This window comes from Phyllobates terribilis, unplaced genomic scaffold, assembly GCF_046119375.1.
Source record: "Phyllobates terribilis strain yellow unplaced genomic scaffold, ASM4611937v1 Scaffold_3__8_contigs__length_932513732, whole genome shotgun sequence".
NCBI lineage: Eukaryota > Metazoa > Chordata > Amphibia > Anura > Dendrobatidae > Phyllobates > Phyllobates terribilis.
Window position 1 is genome coordinate 743212274 of NW_027362763.1, and position 15803 is coordinate 743228076.

Below are 15803 nucleotides of genomic sequence, written 5' to 3' on the forward strand. Positions count from 1 at the left end.
ACTATGGCTAGTATTATAGGGGCACTGTGGCTATTATTATGAGGGCACTATGGCTAGTATTATAGGGGCACTGTGGCTAGTATTATAGGGGCACTGTGGCTATTATTATGAGGGCACTATGGCTAGTATTATGTGGGCACTATGGCTAGTATTATGTGGGCACTATGGCTAGTATTATAGGGGCACTGTGGCTATTATTATGAGGGCACTATGGCTAGTATTATAGGGGCACTGTGGCTAGTATTATAGGGGCACTGTGGCTATTATTATGAGGGCACTATGGCTAGTATTATGTGGGCACTATGGCTAGTATTATAGGGGCACTGTGGCTATTATTATGAGGGCACTATGGCTAGTATTATAGGGGCACTGTGGCTATTATTATGGGGGCACTGTGGCTATTACTACGAGGGCACTATGGCTATTATTATGTGGGCACTATGGCTAGTATTATAGGGGCACTGTGGCTATTATTATGAGGGCACTATGGCTAGTATTATGTGGGCACTATGGCTAGTATTATGTGGGCACTATGGCTAGTATTATAGGGGCACTGTGGCTATTATTATGAGGGCACTATGGCTAGTATTATAGGGGCACTGTGGCTAGTATTATAGGGGCACTGTGGCTATTATTATGAGGGCACTATGGCTAGTATTATGTGGGCACTATGGCTAGTATTATGTGGGCACTATGGCTAGTATTATAGGGGCACTGTGGCTATTATTATGAGGGCACTATGGCTAGTATTATAGGGGCACTGTGGCTATTATTATGGGGGCACTGTGGCTATTACTACGAGGGCACTATGGCTATTATTATGTGGGCACTATGGCTAGTATTATAGGGGCACTGTGGCTATTATTATGATGGCACTCTGGCTATCTCTGCCCTGTGATTGTGGGCAGCCCTGGCTTGGTCAGTGACAGCTATGTATGGCATACACCAGTGCCAATGCCCAATGTGGGTGAACCTTCGGCAGAGCAGTAGGGTGCAGGTAGCAGGGATGCCCATGCCACTTGGTGCCCGGGCAGGGAGGGCAGTGGTGCCAGTAGAGGTGCACTCCTCACACATCGCCTTATTGTAGCTGCACAGAGCAGTGCACGGCTCCTCCTCCACCATCACCACCTCCTTCTTCTCAGATTTTCCAGTCTGCCAGCTCAGCCGCGGCTTCTTCCTCGTGCTGTGATCCCAGGCTCAGCCAGGCTCAGACCTGCCCTCCTCACCCTGCTGCTTTAGCCGCCCTCCTCCTCCTCCAGCTGATCCGGTCCCTTTGCAGCCTGCACCTCTGTACAGACACTGCTCTGCAAGATGGCGGGGTCCCTGGTCGAAAGGGAGACGATGGTAAGTGGATCCTGGTGGGTAGGAGAAGACGGTGTGCTGGGTCTGGTGCTGCCATCACACAACGTGTAGGCGGTGGGGTCCTGTCAGTCTGTGCCAGCGCCGCTGTGTCTCCTGTGATCTGCCCAGTGCAGCACGTCCTCACCAGTCACCTGTGCTGTCCCTGTACTGTGCCTGTGCTATTCTGTCCCTGTACTGTGCCAGTGCTATTCTATGCCAGTGCTATCCTGTACCTGTTTCATTACTATAGTGCTGCTTCATTATCTATCTATCTATCTATCTATCACTACTGTATAATAATAATGTTTTTATTTATACAGCGCCAACATATTCTGTAGCTTTACAATTCAGACAATTTTACAGATATTATCATCACTGTCCCCATTGGGCCTCACAATCTAGATCCCCTATCAGTATGTCTTTGGAGTGTGGGAGGAAACCAGAAAACCCAGAGGAAACCCACACAAACACGGGGAGAACATACAAACTTGCAGATGTTGTCCTTGGTGGGATTTGAACCCAGGACCCCAGCACTGCAAGGCTACTGTGCTAACCACTGAGACACTGTGCTGTGCTAACCATTGAGACACTGTGCTGCGCCCACTGTATAAGAGCTATATATGTGTGTATTCAGTGCATTTTTGTGTTGTAAATTGTGAGGCCATGATTGGAAATGATCATTGTTGATCAATGATCACACTGGCATATAACACGGCCGAGTGCTATGTGATGTTTTATCGGATAGCACTCGGCATGATGTTATACTATGGGGCAGTGCAGATCTGCAATTTCGTTCTAATTCCTATTCGGTATGAGAAAACAATCGCACACACCCATACAAGTCTGTTGGTGTTTGTGAAACATCGCACTGCACTCGGATGTTATCAAAGTACAGTCCGATTACCGCGGACACAGAGAATGGAGAAGATGGAGAAATTACCGTAAGTTCTGTCAGAGTTTGATCAGAGCGTCATTAGCATAATCGGCCTGATTCTCTCACATTAGAGAATGTACGGCAGTGTGAACAAGTCCTTACAATGACATCTGTGCGCACATTGCGGTTATATTACCATTTTGGCCACAATTTTACAAAAATCAGAGCAAAACTTGCTATTTGTGAATGTACCCTTTATATGGGGAGGGGGGTCACCAGACCACTTTTACCCCAGTAAGAACAGTCTTTGGCTCATGGGACGTCATATCTAAGGCTAGGATCACATGCGAGAGAATCGGCACAATTATGCAAATCACACTCTGATCAGAGTTTGATCAGCGTTTGATCAGAGTGTGATCCGATTTTCTTGGATGAGGAGAAGACGGAAAAAAACATTTCTCCTTTTTCTCCATTCTGTAAGTCCTTGGAAATCGGACTGCACTCAGATTTTTTTCCACGGTCTCATTGACTTGCTTGGCCGAGTGCGATCTGATTTACAAATTCAAATCGTGTATGCTTTGACGTGCAGAGCCCATAGAGTAACACTGGTCAGAGTGCCATCTAATGTTTTGTCGGATCGTGCTTGAAAACTGCGGTCGTCTGCACGAGCCTTAATAACTGTCAACAATTGTCCTGAACATTTTTCCCCAGTAAATTGCATCGACTGTTGTTCTTTCAGCCAAATCCCATTTTGCTCATCAGCAAGTTGCGGCCATTGTGCCAACGGTGCCGCAAAACTCTTATTGCATGCTTCCCTCGCTTGTCATAGCAGGCACCACATTTATATAATGCATGGAGCTTATTATTCAGACAGCCTATATCATATCTGAGAACCAATACAGCCGGCTCCAGATCCTCACACATCACGGCGCTCATTTTGGGCATTTGATGCTCTGTCTCGTATTTGCACCATTATTTAGTTGGTTGGTTTGAAGAGCAGATCCTGAGCATACCGATTGCAGACCCGAGCTCTTCTGGTGGAGCACGTTTGCCTAGATCTTGAACACAAAATACTTGGGCTTTGTTTCTGGTATCCACTGCCTGTAGTTATTTGTCCGAGAGTCTTACTATGCTGAGAATGTTATTTATTTATTGCTGTTGACAGATCTTCTATGGCTGTAAATGTCATTTATAGCCTCTTTTGTACATATGATCGATGGCTAAATGGTTTTAAAATTAGATAACAGCTTTATGAAACATTTTGAAAAATGTGCCAGTTTTATGCAAAATGCCAAAAAGAGGTAAAAAGCTTACACAGAAACATTGCGAAATACCCTAAGACAGGGGGCCTCATGTGGCTCACGGACCATGATGTGTGGCTTGTCGCTGTGTCTCAGCTTGGTGTATTAGAACCAGATCTAGCTAGCAGTCATGATGAGCCGGTCTCCAGCTGTTCTGTACCTGTGCTGTGCCAGTGCTATTCTATACCTGTGCTGTCCCTGTGCTGTTCCAGTGCTGTTCTGTACCTGTGCTGTTCCAGTGCTGTTCTGTACCTGTACTGTGCCAGTGCTATTCTGTACCTGTGCTGTGCCAGTGCTGTGCTGTCCCTGTACTGTTCTGGACCTGTGCTGTGCCAGTGCTATTCTGTACCTGTGCTGTGCCAGTGCTATTCTATACCTGTGCTGTCCCTGTGCTCTTCCAGTGCTATTCTATACCTGTGCTGTGCCAGTGCTGTGCTGTCCCTGTACTGTTCTGGACCTGTGCTGTGCCAGTGCTATTCTGTACCTGTGCTGTGCCAGTGCTATTCTATACCTGTGCTGTTCCAGTGCTATTCTATACCTGTGCTGTGCCAGTGCTGTGCTGTCCCTGTAGTGTGCTGTCCCTGTGCTGTTCCAGTGCTATTCTGTACCTGTGCTGTTCCAGTGCTATTCTGTACCTGTGCTGTTCCAGTGCTGTTCCAGTGCTGTTCTGTACCTGTACTGTGCCAGTGCTATTCTATACCTGTGCTGTGCCAGTGCTGTGCTGTCCCTGTACTGTTCTGGACCTGTGCTGTGCCAGTGCTATTCTGTACCTGTGCTGTGCCAGTGCTATTCTATACCTGTGCTGTCCCTGTGCTCTTCCAGTGCTATTCTATACCTGTGCTGTGCCAGTGCTGTGCTGTCCCTGTACTGTTCTGGACCTGTGCTGTGCCAGTGCTATTCTGTACCTGTGCTGTGCCAGTGCTATTCTATACCTGTGCTGTTCCAGTGCTATTCTATACCTGTGCTGTGCCAGTGCTGTGCTGTCCCTGTAGTGTGCTGTCCCTGTGCTGTTCCAGTGCTATTCTGTACCTGTGCTGTTCCAGTGCTATTCTGTACCTGTGCTGTTCCAGTGCTGTTCCAGTGCTGTTCTGTACCTGTACTGTGCCAGTGCTATTCTATACCTGTGCTGTGCCAGTGCTGTGCTGTCCCTGTACTGTTCTGGACCTGTGCTGTGCCAGTGCTATTCTGTACCTGTGCTGTGCCAGTGCTATTCTATACCTGTGCTGTCCCTGTGCTGTTCCAGTGCTATTCTATACCTGTGCTGTGCCAGTGCTGTGCTGTCCCTGTACTGTTCTGGACCTGTGCTGTGCCAGTGCTATTCTGTACCTGTGCTGTGCCAGTGCTATTCTATACCTGTGCTGTTCCAGTGCTATTCTATACCTGTGCTGTGCCAGTGCTGTGCTGTCCCTGTAGTGTGCTGGACCTGTGCTGTGCCAGTGCTATTCTGTACCTGTGCTGTGCTGTCCCTGTACTGTGCCAGTGCTATTCTGTACCTGTGCTGTTCCAGTGCTGTTCTGTACCTGTACTGCGCCAGTGCTATTCTATACCAGTGCTGTGCTGTCCCTGTACTGTGCTGTCCCTGCGCTGTTCCAGTGCTATTCTGTACCTGTGCTGTCCCTGTACTGTGCTGGACCTGTGTTGTGCCAGTGCTATTCTGTACCTTTGCTGTGCCAGTGCTATTCTATACCTGTGCTATCCCTGTGCTGTTCCAGTGCTATTCTGTACCTGTGCCGTGCCAGTGCTATTCTATACCTGTGCTGTTCCAGTGCTATTCTGTACATGTGCTGTTCCAGTGCTGTTCTGTACCTGTACTGTGCCAGTGCTATTCTATACCTGTGCTGTGCCAGTGCTGTGCTGTCCCTGTACTGTGCTGGACCTGTAATGTTCCAGTGCTGTTCTGTACCTGTGCTGTTCCAGTGCTATTCTGTACCTGTGCTGTCCCTGTACTGTGCTGGACCTGTGCTGTGCCAGTGCTATTTTGTACCTTGGCTGTGACAGTGCTATTCTGTACCTGTACTGTGGCAGTGCTATTCTGTACCTGTACTGTGCCAGTGCTATTCTGTACCTGTACTGTGCCAGTGCTGTGATGTCCCTGCACAGAATAGCAGATCTGAGTGTGCATATACTTGTGGCGGGCACAGGGAGGATAAATCTGGTAAACTGGAGATAAGATGATACTGCCAGTCAGAGGAGGTTCTTGAAGCTACAGTAGATACAGTGGGTACGGAAAGCACTCAGACCCCTTTAAAATTTTCACTCTTTGTTTCATTGCAGCCATTTGCTAAATTCTAAAAAGTTCTTTTTTTTCTCATTAAAGTACACTCTGCACCCCATCTTGACTGAAAAAAAACAGAAATGTAGAAATCTTTGCAAATTTATTAAAAAATAAAAACTGAAATATCCCATGGTCATAAGTATTCAGACCCTTTGCTCAGTATTGAGTAGAGGCACCCTTTTGAGCTAGTACAGCCATGAGTCTTCTTGGGAATGATGCAACAAGTTTTTCACACCTGGATTTGGGGATCCTTTGCCATCCAATTTACCAAATGGCTTCTATGAAACAAAGAGTGAAAAATTGAAAGATGTCTGAATACTTTCCGTACCCACTGTATATTAGTGTAGTCAGTGTGCCTTATGCGGAAATACTGAATGAGGCAAAAGTGGAAACCCCTTGGATGGAAGCATCCTGCCTACTCGGCAATGAAAGTCTATAGGTCCGTGAAAAATATCGGACTGCACTCAGATGTCCATTTTTCACGGACTGATAGATTGGAGAAGGTGGAGAAACTGATGAAACTCTGACCAAACTCTGATGAAACCATTTTTATGTACGAGAAAATCAATGACGTGTGTATGAGCTCCTAGCCAGAGTGTAGAGCTGCTGCAATAAGCACTTCCCATACATAAATCTTTTTTATTTTTTTATAATTTTTTTATATTTTCTAATATTTTATAACTTTGAATTTCCTGGAAGTCATTATATACTTTTCTCCTGAAATTGCACATTCTTACATATGTGTAAAATAGTATCCTTAAAGGATAAATTTCCACAAATGTTTCATATATCTTATGTAAAATATCCATGAACACTCTACAGAAACAACCCTGTTCACATTTAGGGTATGTGCACACGATGCAGAAATGAAGCAGAAAATTTCTGCATCATTTCTGCATCTCCCTGGCAGAAAAAACGCATGCAGATTGTGCATGCGTTTTTCCTGCAGAATACATGCGGATCCACATGCAGATTCACATGCGTTTCCGCATGCAGATTGACAAGCGCTTTCCAGGCGATGTTAGCATCACCTGGAAAGTGCTTGATAACTAGGTCACACTGTATAAATCCATGCAAACAGCATGGATTTATACAGTGTGAACCGAGAGAGTGTATATACTTACCTCCGATGGCCCGCGCTGTCCTGCTCACTCCGTTCTCCCGGCTGCCGGCAACTTTGAATTGAAAGACCTGCCGACGTCAGCGTCACGTGACCCGTCACATGACTCTGACGTCACCGCAGGTCCTACAACTCACTGCAAGTGCCGGGAACCAAGCGGGAGCGCTGCGCGGGCCGACAGATGGTAAGAATACATTTATTTTTTATTTTATTCTTCTTTTTACAGCTTTTTTAATGGTACCTGGGTGTGGATGAGACTCTCCTCTCCTCCACACCCGGGTACCATCCGCACATTAGAACGCACCAATTACGCAAGTACAAATGCTGTCTTGCGGAATTGGCGCGTTCTAATGCAAGTCAATGGCGGCGAAATCGCCGCGTTTCCGCAAAATTAAGGCTGTGTTCACACGATGCGTATTTCATGCGTTTCCGCGGCGTTTTTGCAGTTGCGTAAACGCCGCGGAAACGCATGAAAAACGCATGGTAGAAGGGCAGCAATGTTCCCCAATGGAAATCCGCATGTGCTGTGCCCATGATGCGGATTTTTCCGCAGCGTTAACGCTGCGGTCAAAAATCCGCAGCATGTCAATTAATTTTGCGGAAACGCGGCGATTTCGCCGCCATTGACTTGCATTAGAACGCGGAGGTAAGTATATACACTCTCTCGGTTCACACTGTATAAATCCATGCTGTTTGCATGGATTTATACAGTGTGACCTAGTTATCAAGCACTTTCCAGGTGATGCTAACATCGCCTGGAAAGCGCTTGTCAATCTGCATGCGGAAACGCATGTGAATCTGCATGTGGATCCGCATGTATTCTGCAGGAAAAACGCATGCACAATCTGCATGCGTTTTTTCTGCCAGGGAGATGCAGAAATGATGCAGAAATTTTCTGCTTCATTTCTGCATCGTGTGCACATACCCTAATTGACATGCTGCGGATTTTTGACCGCAGCGTTAACGCTGCGGAAAAATCCGCATCATGGGCACAGCACATGCGGATTTCCATTGGGGAACATTGCTGCCCTTCTACCATGCGTTTTTCATGCGTTTCCGCGGCGTTTACGCAACTGCAAAAACGCCGCGGAAACGCATGAAATACGCATCGTGTGAACACAGCCTTAGGGTAAAGATTTCCTGTCTTGAGGATTCTTTGATACAAATCTGGAAAATAACCTCAGGCTGAGTTCACACAAAAGTGTGAATTCTCGGGCCAGAGTCCGTCCGTGTGCAGCTCTCCGTCCCGGATGAACACATGTGCTATGGGCCACCACACACATTGTGATCATAGCCAGTTTATTTTACATGGTACAGATGATATGAAAAAAGATCATAATTTGCCTACAATGTATGAACACAGTCACATACTTTTATAGTATTTTCTACAGGGTGATTACTGCCTTAACGAACCATTGTACTAATATTCATTCCCAATCATTTCGCAGTGTAAGCCTGGTCCAGGTGTCCTAAAGGGGCTGTCGGACGCGTGGATAGTTTCAAAATAACAAACACTCACCTTCCATCACTTCGTGGATCCATTACTCCGTGGATCCATCAATCCGTGGATTCCTCACTCCGTGGATCCATCCCCCCTTGGATCCATCCCCCCGTGGATCCATCACTCCGTGGATCCAGCGCAGGCTGCTCTGGTGGTCTGCAACGGCTTTGGATGTCTATGCCATGAGGACCTAAGGAGCATGTCATAGTAGAAACAACCAATGACCTGCTCTTCTAGTCCCTTGATCACTGCAGGCAATCACAGGCTTCAGCTGTCCTGTTGGCATCCGGATGGCGCAGACATCACTTCAAAACCTCCGGAGCGGCCTGCACTGGATCTACGAAAGTGACAGAAGGTGATTATGCCTCCATTTGCTATATTGAAACTCTTTTTAGCATCAGACAACCCCTTGAAATAGGGGCACAAGAAAGCAACCACATAATGCTCATCTGAGAGCATCCTTCGCTACCACATGAGCTTAGTACCAAGATTTTGCTGTATGGCATGTTCTGAGCCAGTTCCAGGTGTATATGAGAGCCCTATGCTTAAGCCTGGACTGGCCCACAGGAGAGCAGGAGAATCCTCTTATATGAACAGTACTTGGCACTATATACTGAATCACTATGTACAGACAAAAGCAGCATCTTATTCATATAACAATCTACCCAGTTCATTGTTACATAAATTTGTGACTGAGGATAATGTCACATTTGTATGTAGTTGAAAAGTGGGACCCTGGAGTTGGTTACTGGTGGGCCCTTGGCACCCATCTGACACTGCGGCTGTGCTGTATTGAGGTACTTGTAGTGCATTTACCTCTTGAGTTACCAAACTTGTCTTTATCCTTCTTGCTTAATTAAACTGTAGTAATTAAATCAGTCTTTATTCCCCAGGGCCGGGCTCCATGAAACATCAATAATTAAAGTGCTCTGATTAGTACAACAGGGAATGTATTTGCATCATACACAGTTTGCAGTTTCTTAAATCTGTATGTGGCTGTAAAGAAACCTCTGCCTGGGAGACACTGGGGGAGATGTATTACTATATGTTACTGATCGGTGATTTTCATCATGTCACATCTGATTCTTGCCTAAAGCTTTGTCCTTATTCAGACTGGTCAGTTCACCCATGCATGGCAGCATTCAAATAAATGGACGACCATATGATACATGGTTGCATTAAAGCTGGTGTTTCACCTAGTGTAAATGTCGGCCAAACGATGGTTCTACTGACAGCAATCTCCACCGTCTTCCCCATATACAAGGACTGTCGGCTAATCTTTCCTGTATTCTCTATGAGAGAGAGAGGGTTATTGATTTCCGGAGATTACTCCATACACATTAGATGGTCGGCCGATCCTGCTGAAATCGGTGTATTCTGCTGAATTTTATCTCATGCTACTCTTTTGCTTTGGCGCTCTGCCATATGGATATCTGTAAGCTCTAGGCCATATATGTCAAACTGGCCCGTGGGCCAATTCTGGCCCACAGGGTGATTATATTTCGCTCGTGACACCAGAACCACCACCCCATTATTCTGTATGGAGGACTATGTGGGGGCATTATTATGTACGGAGGACTATGTGAGGCCCATTATTCTCTATGGAGGACTTTGTGGGGCCCATTATACTGTAAGCTATGTGGGGCCCTTTATACTGTAAGCTATATGGGGCCATTATACTGTTTGGAGCGCTATGTGAGGCCCGTTATTCTGTATGGAGGACTATGTGAGGCCCATTATTCTGTATGGAGGACGATGTGAGGATCATTATTCTGTATGGAGGACTATGTGGGGCCCATTATTCTGTATGGAGGACTATGTGAGGCCGATTATTCTGTATGGAGGACTATGTGTGGCCATTATACTGTTTGGAGGACTATGTGGGACCCATTATTCTGTATGGAGGACTATGTGAGGCCCATTATTCTGTATGGAGGACTATGTGGGGCCCATTATTCTGTATGGAGGACTATGTGGGGCCATTATACTGTTTGGAGCGCTATGTGAGGCCCATTATTCTGTATGGAGGGCTTTGTGCGGCTCATTATACTATATACTGGTTGGCCCGCGACTTTGTCCAAGTTTTTCATTTTGGCCCTCTGTGTGTTTGAGTTTGACATCACTGCTCTAGGTGAAAGGTTTGAAAGCCTATTAAGATGAGATAATGTAGTACCTATGTGCTCTTATTTTTGAGGAGCCACAGTCTTAGTGTGGGGGTGTTTGTCTAAATATACTTGACAAAAAGTGCAAGAACCAACATTTCCTACTATCAGAGTTCAGAATATAAGTAACCTAGAAAGAAACTCTTGGCCGTAATATAGATTAGGTCCCAGACGTAACCACCGTGGGGTCGACCTGAGGGATATTCAGAGGTGGTCACTAGGTGGTCACACGTATGTTAGGCAATTGTTGCAATGTTGATCAGAAGAAGACTTGTGGCCAACATTTGTGAGGAGAAAACTGAGCTTTCTCATGACTTGGGATTTAGCACTCTCCGAATTCAAAGAAGCTTATTGTATAAGCCGTTCAGTCTGCGCCGCCACGGTCACACTGCATAGGCTTAAAGTGAAGAGCAAAACTCTGCCTCTTTGGATATCACGTTTCTCAGCTGCCGATATTTATTTCCCCAGCATAAATCTCTAGAAATCAATGCGGTATCAGTACTGCCACTGCTATAGATTAGATCACTTTTTTATGTAATTTTTGTCTATGTGTAATTTTCTTTTCGATATTTTTTTTGCTTATGTGGAGTCACTCTTTAACATCTGTGTAACAAGCCGTCTTAAAGGAATGTGCTTCACTGTTTCTGATTTCTGAAAGAAAGGAGTCTTCCAAGTATGTAATAAAATGGCCCACCCGTCACGTAATTCAAAAGGTAGCCCATCCTAGTCACTTGTCAGGATGTGCTGCAGTCTGAAGAAAAATAGCTCCAGACATCTGTGTCTCAACTGACAGAGTATTTGTATAGTAAGCGCACGGTCTAGAGCTGGCTTAGAGGGGCTGTGACAGAATAAGAAATACGTCTTCTCCTTGGCTGACGGAACATAAAGGATTTTTTCTCTCCAGCCTCTGTCTTTCATGCGCTGTCTGCTGAGAAGATTTATTTCTTTTCCTGTCAGATATTCTCAGGTAGCTCCAGCATGTGTGCCTACAATATAGCCTCTGTCTGTTCAGACACAGGTCTCGGGAGCTGTGTTTATTCAGACTGCAGCCCATCCTGACACGTCACTAGGAGGGGCTGCCATTTAAATTATGTGATGTTGCCATTTTATTACATTCTTGGAGAACCCCCCAAAAATATCTTTATTGTCCATTGCAACCAATTACAGCACAGCTTTCATTTTACCAGGGAAGTTTAAAAATGAAAGCTGAGCACAGACTGGTTGCTATGGACAATAAAGACAGCTTTTATGAATGAGGCCTAATGAGTTTTCTCTCATAAAGAATCTGACAGAAAAATAAACACGTCTGTCAGCTTTTGTGTGAAAGTTATACTACCAGACCCCTCTGTATAAGTTACAGGCTGTGTGCAGCCATTATACGGCTGTGTGAAAGAGGCTTGATGAAGATTTTTTGTCCTTGTACTTCCATGCTGAGAATTTGTTGTACATAGTATACTTGTAATATCATCCCGGACTGTATAGGTCACAGTGGCTGTAGCAATTTCACCTTCCTCAAAGTCACTGAGGCCTTGTAAGCATTAAAGAGGACATTTGTTAAATAGCGGAGTATATATAAAATACTTGGCGTTACCAGCCGTGGCATAACTAGAGTCCGATGAGCCCCGGTGCAAGATTTGGACTGGGCTCCCCCCATCCTGGGGTATATATATATAAAAGGGAACACTCAAATAACACATCCTAGATCTGAATGAATGAATAAAATATTCTCATTGAATACTTTGTTCTGTACAAAGTTGAATATGCTGACAACAAGATCACACAAAAAGCATCAATGGAAATCAAATTTTTTAACCAATGGAGGCCTGGATTTGGAGTCATCCCCAAAAATAAAGTGGAAAAACACACTACAGGCTGATCCAACTTTGATGTAATGTCCTTAAAACAAGTCAAAATGAGGCTCAGTATTGTGTGTGGCCTCCACGTGCCTGTATGACCTCCCTACAACGCCTGGGCATGCTCCTGATGAGGTTGTGGATGGTCTCCTGTGGGATCTCCTCCCAGACCTGGACTAAAGCATCCGCCAACTCCTGGACAGTCTGTGGTGCAACGTGACGTTGGTGGATGGAGCGAGACATGATGTCCCAGATGTGCTCAATCGCATTCAGGTCTGGGGAACGGGCGGGCCAGTCCATAGCTTTAATGCCTTCATCTTGCCGGAACTTCTGACACACTCCAGCCACATGAGGTCTGACATTGTCCTGCATTAGGAGGAACCCAGGGCCAATCGCACCAGCATATGGTCTCACAAGGGGTCTGAGGATCTCATCTTGGTACCTAATGGCAGTCAGGCTACCTCTGGCGAGCCCTCCAAAGAAATGCCACCCCACTCCATTACTGACCCACTGCCAAACCGGTCATGCTGAAGGATGTTGCAGGCAGCAGATCACTCTCCACGTCTCCAGACTCTGTCACGTTTGTCACATGTGCTCAGTGTGAACCTGCTTTCATCTGCGAAGAGCACAGGGCGCCAGTGGCGACTTTGCCAATCCTGGTGTTCTGTGGCAAATGCCAAGCGTCCTGCACGATGTTGGGCTGTGAGCATGTGGTCTGTGGTCCCCACCTGCAGAACCTCTCCTTTATTGAGTGTGTCTTGATAATTGCCAATAATTTCCATCTATTGTCTATTCCATTTGCACAACAGCATGCGAAATTGATTGTCAATCAGTGTTGCTTCCTAAGTGGACAGTTTGATTTCACAGAAGTTTGATTTACTTGGAGTTATATTCTGTTGTTTAAGTATTCCCTTTATCACATACACACATACAGTATATCCCCCTCCCTGGTATGTATGTCCCTTATCTTGGACCCTATCCTGGTATATATATATCCCCCATCCTGGTATATATATCTCTTATCCTGGGCCCCATCCGGGTATATATATACCCCATCCTGGTATATATATCCCCCATGCTGGTATATATATATCCCTTATCCCGGGCCCCATCCTGTTATAAATGTCCCTTATCCCGGGCCCCATCCTGATATGAATGTCCCGTATCCTGGGTCCAATTCTGGTATATATATCCCCCATAGTGGTATATATATCCCCCATGCTGGTATATATATCCCCCATGCTGGTATATATGTCACTTATCCTGGGCCCCATCCTGGTATTTATATATCCCTCATCCTGGTTTATGTTCCAGTTCTGCCCCTGTTCTTTAATGCATAGAAAAAAATAAACCATTATACTCACCTCCCCTCCGCTCCCCCCACCGTGCGGTGTCCTCTTCTGAATCTGGCAGCCGACTTCAGCTTTCAAGTGACGGGAGCGCATGACGTCACTGCAATGCACCCGCAGTCACGTGCACGCCGACGTCAGCTGCTGGCCGATGGGTCTCTGTGCCACAATACACTTCAGCTGAATGTGCGCCGGAGGAGGCACCCCTCACCCTCACGGTCGTTACACTCCTGGTTAATAGCATTTATATTATAGATTGTTTTATAGTATAGCTTGGAGACCTTAAAGGGAACCTGTCATGTAAAATAATGCTATTAACCTGCAGATATGGGGTTAATCTGCAGGTTAATAGCATTCTGACACCGTGTAGCTGCCACACTGAGAGCCCCTCTGCCGGGAGGAAATGAACTTTATTCCCTCCAATAGTCTTGGTCTTTCACTCATAGGGGTGGTACAGTCACCTCTCTGTCCATAGTTAACGGTGGCTGTAATCTCGCCCCCGGCACTGACTGACAGCAGGATCAACATTAGAGCAGTGACTGAAACCGTGTCTGTCGGGGGGTAATAAAGTTAATTTCCTCCTGGCAGCGGGAAGCGTTTTTTTACATGACAAGTTCCCTTTAATTGTTTTCTGATACCCGTGAAAATTATGTTTGAATAGGACTCTATGTGGGACTCTCTCAATGGCGTTAATTGAAGCTTGTGGGCCCCAGTGCAAAATCTCCAACAGGACCCCAACTTTCATGGGTCTTTAATAGTACTAGTCATATGTCATATACAGCTGTCAGCCGCCTAGAGGATCACATAATAAGTAAGGATAGGCCAAGTTCTAATATCGCGGATTTGTGGTGCGGATTCCATGTTGCAAATTTTCAGCAATTTACAGTAAAATACAATTAATTGGGTTTTTCAAATCCGCCCAAAATAAAAGCATGGTGCAAGTTTCAAATCTGCAGCATGCTCATTATTATGCGGATTTTCATTATGATTTTCACTCTATTCAACGCTTAGTAAATGGAGCAGGGTGATCGCACCAAGTCCACAACGAAATCTGCAAGTAACCAAATTTGCAGCGGAGATTATACCCTTGGCAAAATTCTGCATGTGACGAGCAGGTCCAAACTCCCGTGTTTAGTATTTACAGATGATTTTTCAACTGCAAAAACCAGAGTTATGGCAGGAAAAATGCTGCATACATTTTTTTAAAGTAAAATAAAATGCTCTTGAGTGCGTTTTTGATGTGTTCTTACTTTCTTTTTTCCCTATTCATTTGAATGGGTTAAAAACCCTACAAAAATAGTAGCGTCATAAAGTTCCAGCAAAGTGGATGGGATTTATAGAATTGTCATGCCCATTGTGCCAAAAAAACAGCAGCTTTAATTAAAGAGGTTGTCCACTACTTTAACATTTATGGCCTGTCCTTACGATAGATCATCAATATCTGATTGGTGGGGGTGTGACATCTGGCCCCCCTGCCGATCAACTATTCCCGATGTTGGCAGCTGCCGGAACTGCTCACGCTATGGTGGCCACGGCCAGGTACTGCACATCCTCCCCCTATTCAAATTAGTGAGGGGCGGATGTACAAGTACCCGGCCACGGGCACTATTCTGTCGACAGAGCTGCGCTGTGCAGCTCCGTAACTGAGCAGTTCCGTCACTGAGAACAGGAGATTGAGAGGGTGCTGGACGGGTGTCACACCCTCACTAGACATTGATGACGCATCCTAAGGACTGGTCATCAATGTTAAAGTAGTGGACAACGTCTTTATAGCATCATATATCATAAAAAAAAAAACGCAGAGTCAAAAATACTATAAAAACACATGTAAAAAATGCACGTAAATATGCAAAGATAAAACTGCGAGAAACATAATTTACATAATAGTGACAGAAATGCTGCAGAAAATCTGTAACATCAAAAACTCCCCAAATACTCATTGTGGGAGCATAACCTGAAGGTTCAAATCTTCAAGGAAAAAATAAGTAGCATCTGTGTGGGATTTCAGAATTCTCATTCACTTTGCT

General features: G+C 45.5%; 1 protein-coding gene across 1 annotated transcript in view; it reads left to right on the top strand.

Annotated features, from left to right (window-relative positions):
• Positions 1–1104: 1104 nt before the first annotated feature.
• The window catches only part of LGALSL (galectin like), a 47604-nt gene continuing 32905 nt past the window's right edge, over positions 1105–15803 (top strand). The window contains exon 1 of the mRNA XM_073672158.1: positions 1105–1344. Within this exon, the coding sequence (XP_073528259.1) occupies positions 1312–1344 (33 nt within the window). The 5' untranslated portion in view covers positions 1105–1311. The remainder of the gene's footprint in view (positions 1345–15803) is intronic.